The sequence below is a fragment of the Rhipicephalus sanguineus genome, chromosome 1 (assembly GCF_013339695.2).
Source record: "Rhipicephalus sanguineus isolate Rsan-2018 chromosome 1, BIME_Rsan_1.4, whole genome shotgun sequence".
NCBI classification, from domain to species: domain Eukaryota; kingdom Metazoa; phylum Arthropoda; class Arachnida; order Ixodida; family Ixodidae; genus Rhipicephalus; species Rhipicephalus sanguineus.
Window position 1 is genome coordinate 239,645,609 of NC_051176.1, and position 6,995 is coordinate 239,652,603.

General features: G+C 39.9%; 2 protein-coding genes across 2 annotated transcripts in view; one reads left to right on the top strand and one right to left on the bottom strand.

Moving 5' to 3' along the window:
• LOC119375280 (RNA cytosine-C(5)-methyltransferase NSUN2) overlaps nt 1–2,115 on the bottom strand; it is a 54,584-nt gene extending 52,469 nt beyond the window's left edge. Inside the window, exons 1-2 of the mRNA XM_037645464.2 lie at nt 1,957–2,115; nt 1,510–1,584 (exon numbers count right to left, since the gene is read on the bottom strand). Coding sequence (XP_037501392.1) covers nt 1,510–1,584; nt 1,957–2,019 — 138 coding nt within the window. The 5' untranslated portion in view covers nt 2,020–2,115. The remainder of the gene's footprint in view (nt 1–1,509; nt 1,585–1,956) is intronic.
• A 300-nt stretch (nt 2,116–2,415) lies between these two features.
• LOC119375295 (pre-mRNA-splicing factor SYF2) lies at nt 2,416–6,039 on the top strand. Its single transcript, XM_037645477.2, has 6 exons — nt 2,416–2,587; nt 2,709–2,834; nt 2,959–3,076; nt 3,189–3,279; nt 5,603–5,701; nt 5,791–6,039. The coding sequence occupies exons 1-6, from the start codon at nt 2,504–2,506 to the stop codon at nt 5,954–5,956; spliced, it is 684 nt and encodes a 227-aa protein (XP_037501405.1). The 5' UTR covers nt 2,416–2,503; the 3' UTR covers nt 5,957–6,039.
• Nucleotides 6,040–6,995: the final 956 nt, after the last annotated feature.

Genomic DNA, 6,995 nt, shown 5'->3' on the forward strand with positions numbered 1-6,995 from the left:
AGTGCTACACGTTCCCCAATTCAGCTCATTTGTTAAAAACTAAAACCAGAGCACACAATCTGTGTTCTACAGAATTTTAGCCAAGTAAACTTAAGGTGAGATGCTACTTGAAAAATGCAAGTTTTTTAAAAAATTACAGATTTCTTGGTTTTATTTGTTTTATCAAGTTGAGTTTCTCTACTTTCATGACAATAAAAATCAATGTTGTAATTAAAGTGGAAATGGGTTAAAATCGCATATAAAGGGCACAAGGTGGCTGCTAAAAACTAGAAAGTGTGCATTGTCTGGAGTACCCTGACTAACATCATGCGGCTACTTGCCATTGCAGCTCATGTGAACAGTTCACCAAAACCACATTCTCAAAATAACTTCCAAAGCTCCCATGAAAGAAGAAATAATTTTAAAAAGCATATCTTTGCCACATAGACAAGCTTTCAATTTTACCTTTCAAATGTGCTTTTCTCAAATGCAATTTTCAGCAACTTCTTGAGTGTGAACATCTTAATTCTGGTACTTGTGATGCTTGGATCCAGAAGAAATTTTCCAAAACATGTGAAGAGTGTCTTTATGTCAAACTTCGATATTACTTATATAATTACTACAAATTTCAAGTAACCAATTACTAGGGTGTGAACATTTTAAGACTTCCCAGGTTCTAATTTTTTTACGTTCATTAATAAATTTTATACACATCTTTTAGCAAGTTTTTGGCATTCTACAGTTCATGTGGAGGAATATGAGCCCTATATGGCTCATAAATATGGAAGTTTAGTAACAGAAAAAATTGGGCACGAAAAGAACTACATTTTACACATTTTGTTTTTTCATTGTGCTAATGTCAATTATGCTCTCACAAAAATGTCCACACTCATTTCTCATGCATTAAAGCGTGCAATGCAGATTATCTAAGTCCAGTAATATCTTTGTCACTGCCTTGTGGAAAGTGTCTTTAATACATGTGTGTGTTCGGTTTTTCCAAAAGAATTTCCCACACGCTTATCAGATGCTTTTTATTCTTGTTCATCGCAAAGCACCCTTGTAGACGAACATGAACACAAAAGTATTTCGGGATACGGCAATTCCTTTGTGAGTTATGACCATTGGTGTGAGAGGCAGGTTTACTACTTTTGAAACGAAAACGCCGATTTCAAAAATTATACAACTTTTTGTCACAGCATTCAATAAATAACAGATAGCATTATAACTGCCTTCCTAACAAGGGGCAGAACTAACAAAAATTTTATTCCCTAAAATAAAATTATGTTACAGCAGTGGCATCAAGTGCATTGTGGAGCATAAATATGTTCATTGCTCCAGAATACATAGATCCGGTCCGGAACCCGTGAGCTGCTTCTCCGTAATGTTCATTGCTCCAGAATACATGTGCACACACTGGACAGGGCGACTATGAATAGCACTCAATACGAACCGACGCTCTAATTACTCTGACAGCAGATCCTAAGGTGCAATGTTTAAATGAAAAACAAAATAATGCTAGAAAAAACTTGCCTTGTAGTATTTCTCAAATGCTTCGTTGCTCCTTTCAATCTCGGTGTACAAAGGAGGCCCACCATTCTCGTTAACCTTTTCATAAAAAATACATGTAAAAGTTTACTGATGTTAACAAATAATCCAGCATGCTAACATAATATAAGAAATACTGCGCTTACTTAGAAAACGCAAATATAGACTGAGCATTTTACATATAAGCAACTACCGATAGGCAAGAGAACGGTATTTTAATTAGCTCAGCCTGCCGCGCGTTATTTGGATCTTGAAGGATCTCGCAGTAGCATTCGTTGACAGCGTCAGACGATATTGCAACAGCAAGACGAAATCAATCATGAACTTGTTGGCGCTCTCCCGAAGCGCATTGACAGTAACCGAAGCGAGATCCGAGTTAACAGCTACTATGTCAAAAGATGTTTTCAGGCAATCTAGCAAAATTGAGTGCACCTTTTGAGGTTTTTCTGCCCTTGGTGCCTTCCCTTGCTTTTTCCTTTGACGCTTTCTGCCCATCGCGAAGAGAGTCGGACTATCCTTACTGAAAAGAGACACACGTGAAACCGTGAATTTTCCCACCCGGCTATGGCTAGAGATTTTATTGTCTTGGTTCGGATGGTGCGGATACGTCCTTGGACGCATCCACCGTTTTAGATATTCTAAAAACGTTGAACGCATCCAAATGCGATTAGTGAAAATCAATATCAAAGGTAATCCGTGACTATATATTAAATAACAACATTTAAAAACAAAATATAAAAACTTTTGTTTACTAGAGCACTTTAAATTTTGAAGAATTTACGCCGGAACAGAAACAGCGCAGCCACGCAAGCCACACTGTGCCCATAGCTTGTCTGGCAACCACAGTTATTGTTGCGATTATTATTATTATTTTTTTTGTTAAAAACCCGTTGCCTTCACCAGCCTTCACTCGTAGCTGCGCCGTCCGCGGGTTGATGTGATTTTGTGTACTCGTTTCATCTCACAGCTACTGGTTACAATGTCGGACTCACAGCCCTCTTCGTCTACGTCGAGTAAGCGATCAGAGCAATTGGAGCGCTTACGCACTCTTCACATGCGACGGGTGAGTAATGCGCGTCGTAGTGAAATCCATGTTTTGTAGCTACATGTTGACGTTGTAACAAATCTGACGTAAGCGAGCCACCCCGATGAGAAATGCTAACTAGTTGCTGTTTGCTTTGTAGAATGAAGCCAGAACGCTGAACCACAAAGAAGTTGTCGAAGAGGACAGGAAAGCAAAATTGCCAGCCAACTGCGAAAACAAGCAGAAGTGGGCACAGTATAAACTGGAAGAGGAGCAGAAATACGAGGTAAGGGACCTTGTTTTAACTCTAAATTTGCCTACTTTTATTGCCAGTGAGCCCTTATGCAGAGGGAAAAAAAAAAGTGCATTCTGTGAGGCTGCGCCGTAATAGTTGCTTATTTTGCTTGTAGGAGGCTGCCAAGCGAGGTGAAGACTACTCACGGATCAAACTGCTGAGCGTCAGTGCTGATGAAGCAGAACGCTTTGATCGTAAAAAGAAAAGGAAAAACCCCGACGTTGGTTTCTCGGGTATGTCTTGCTTCTTACGATACGCAACTGATTCATTTATATGACCATATCAAAAAAGCCATTTCTGAACACACGGAAATTGATGTAAATCGCACTGCTTGGATTATTGCAGATTATGAGGCCGCAACTGTCCGGCAGTACCAGCGTCTTGTGAAGCAGATCAAGCCAGACTTCGAGCAGTACGAAAGAAAAAAGGAAGAATTGTAAGTTTTGTCCAAAAAGTGACACCTGTTTTACAATTCTGCGTTAGTTACTTTCTGAAAGCTAGGCCATGTTGCATCCTTCTGTACTGGAGCTCCACTGCTGTTGCTATACTCTGTAGCATTAATGAAGAATGATACCTTCTGCCTCTGTAGAAATGAGAAGAAAGGCAGCTAATTTGGGGGGGTTTTACAATAAAACTATTGCCTGGTGTTTACGGTGCAAGCCTACCATAAACGCCAGGCACAAATACTGACGTCATTGAGGCTGGCAAGAAAGCCAACTAACATAAATAACAAATAGCACACTATCATCTTTACAGTGTGAAAATGCCGCCTTACAGTAAATGTGTTCAGAGCTGTAGGAACGATTGCAGAAAACATTCACTTGTCATAATTTTTTTTTCAACCTCTTTGGTCATAAGCTACTGCAAGTAACAATTGTCTTGCTAATGTTCCTAAAAGAAGAATTCACATGAAAAGACTATGCAGATCTCGCATGACGTAAAAATTGATGTTATGCATAGCATGTTCCAGGCATATCTGACTGTCCAGTATCCTTTAAAGTTCTACAAAGTGTTATCAAATGGACCAACATGTCTATGCATGGCAAGCGGTCATGTGTGTTACTAGTGCACATTTACTTTAAAGCAACTTGATGAAAGGCGCATAAACGGTATTGCTGACAATTACTCTTTGCACATCCCATTGTTGTGCATGTGGAAATACACAGATGCCGACTTTTCATAGCAAATAGTTAGGTTATGTGACACATGTGCCATTCATCTTGAAACACTACTTGGTGTTAGCACAAGTGAAGTATGCACAAGTGAAGTCGGATGGGTAGAACGTCAGGCTCTTGTGCTGGCGCACCTTGGTTCAATCCCACTGATGTAATCTTTTATTGAAGAGGCCCAAAATGAGATACGGTAGAAACCTACCACCAGGTACATGTTGTGAGGCGAAGAGTGCTTCGCATGGAAAAATATTTCTTTTCATACAGTGGAGGAGTAAGGAAGGACAAAATATTTCGTTGCATTGAAGTGTGCGTGTGCTGTAGTGTATTAATATTGTAACATGTGGAGAAACAATATTTTCATAATGTGCTCCTGCCAGTGTCGAAGAAATTGATGCTTGCTTGTCTGATGTAAATGACTGAACATGTTTCATTACAACAAAAATTACAAGTGCTGCAGGTTCTACAGCATTAATGGTTTGCCATTGTTATTGTATACAGTGGTCTTGTTAGATGACAAACATGCAAGTTGTGTGGTCAAGATGCTGCCTTTAAGGGCGAGACAGACGGTACGATTTTTCATGCGATTCGACGTCCGACACGGCGGAAGGGCAACCGGAATGGTGACCTTTCATAGCATCGTACAGCCACCATTCCCTCTCCCCCACCGGCGCGTCGGCCGTCGGATCGCATGGAAAATCGGACCGTCTGTCCCCCGCTTTAAACTTCAGGGCCAACTCTAGGAGTGTGCGATCATCAATAGAGGGCACATCCCCTAACTTTTTTTAGCTTTCTGACTTGAATACAGTGCCCGACGCAATGCTATATACTGTCAGTCACCATTTGCATTTGAAACGAGATTTTTGGCTGACAAAAGGCTCGTGTTGGGCCACTGCTCCCATGGTTACTGACCTTGTTAAGATGTGGGCAGTACACGGCTCCACACAGCAACAGTTTTTGTAGTTGAACATTTACAACTCAAAGCGTTAATGAAGTCCAGGTCACAGCTTTTATGTGGCAGCGCTCTGCACATCGTTGCCATAATGTGTAAGGTCATATTTGTTTATGTATCTCAAAATGTTATAATAGCTGTCAAGTCATGCCAGACAAAGTTGAATGTAGGGAATAAAGGCGCTTTGAATAATTTTTCAATCAAATTGCGTGGAATATAGCACCTGACGTTATGCAATGTGTCGATTCATTTGCTTTTTAAATGCGGTGCTCAGCTGGCAAAATGTTCATTTTGGGCCTCTACTGACGTTGACTTACAATGCATTGTCGTACCTATAGTAGATACATGCATGCATAAAGGGTGGGGGGGGGGGGGGGCATTCGTGCTTACTTTTTAATACCTATTCTTTCTAGAGTGGTTTCCAAATGGTGCTAAGGACCTTCTGCCTTTCTCATGGTAAAATTTTTCTCATATGACTGCAAACAACCAAATTGCCATATTGGGACTTGCACCATTGAAACTTTTGGATCTTAGTAGGCCTCATATGTTCATCTGCCGCCACTCAGAAATTGCCATTTTTACCCATGTAGAAAACCACTACTGCTTTAGGCTTTAAAGAAATGGCATCTCTGTTGCAGGGGTGATGCAATGTTTCCCACCAGAGACACTATCATCCATGGCCTACATAAAGACTCCAAGGAGGACATAGACCGCCTGGTAGACGACATTGAAAAACAGTAAGCTATTTTTATTTGTTTTAACTCCACCTGTTTCTTTCAAGGATAACAGTTACATTTACGAATAATTTACCTTCTTAATTTTTTAGGATTGAAAAGAGGAACAAGTACAGCCGGCGACGACGCTTCAACGACGATGAGGACATTGACTACATCAACGAGCGCAATATGAAGTTCAACAAGAAGCTAGACCGGTTCTACGGAAAGTACACGGCAGAAATCAAGCAAAACCTTGAAAGAGGAACTGCTGTATAATGTTGCAGCTCTTGCGCAGCAAATCTTTTTTTTTTCTACACACACACATACTCATAAGTGTAAACTAATAAACAAGTACATACCACATCAAGACTTGACTTCCTTCCTTCACTATACTTTCATAGACTAGTGCTTTCTGCAAAACATTATTTAAATTCCTTCGGTTTGAAGACTTGCATTGTTGAGAAGGCCACAAAGCTTTGAAAAATTTTGTCAAAAGCTCGACACCAGCTAGTACATCAGTGTGATATGCCATGTATTACTTTCTTTTAGTAAGGCGGTTATGGCTCAGGAAATTTTATTGTAAATTTCCAGATTGAGTTCACTTAAAATATATATATTTCTTCCTTTTTTTTTCCACTGGTAAATAATAAGAGACCCCGCCATGATGGTCTAGTGTTTATGGTGATTGACTGCTGACCAGCAGGTTGCGGTATCAAATCCCGGTCGCATTTCTATTACTAAAATAGTACACAAAGTCTCGAGAAAATATTGCAGTAACTTCACAAAGGAATTGCCATATGAAGTTTGTCAATGACCACTGAAACATTCTAGAAACGCATTAGTGAGTCTTTAATAAAAGGCAGTGGGAAATGTATTCATCATTTTCACCTAGCTGCAAGCTCAAAGGCAACGGTTTTCCCATGACAGGATTGTATAGCTAGTAGGGACAATGGAAAATAAAAACATTCGTGTTGCTGCCTAGTGTATATGTACGAGAAATTGGCAGCATTCCATCAAGCATGCCAATTTTAAGTCTTGAATAATATTGCATTGGGTGCTTGGAAAGGCACGCAAAAGATTTTGTACTTTCAGAGATATAAAGAGCAACCAGAACATGAAAACAATTTTACACTTTGCTTCGCACTCTCACTAAGTCGCAGATAGTTTTCGCTGTGTATTTGCACTGTTCACTAAGATAATTTCAATGCATAAGCATTTCATTAATACTTCTTTTTGGGCGAGTTGCTTCATTGTACATAAAGGGAGTAACAGTGCAAACACACACCCACAAGAGACACAACACAGACATTCTGCC

Bases quoted from the DNA above. Each gene is read 5' to 3' on its own strand.
- LOC119375295 (XM_037645477.2), top strand. From the start codon at position 2,504: ATGTCGGACTCACAGCCCTCTTCGTCTACGTCGAGTAAGCGATCAGAG. The intron at 2,588-2,708 runs GTGAGTAATGCG...TTTGCTTTGTAG, and splicing joins GCACTCTTCACATGCGACGG to AATGAAGCCAGAACGCTGAA. The intron at 3,077-3,188 runs GTATGTCTTGCT...GGATTATTGCAG, and splicing joins CCCCGACGTTGGTTTCTCGG to ATTATGAGGCCGCAACTGTC.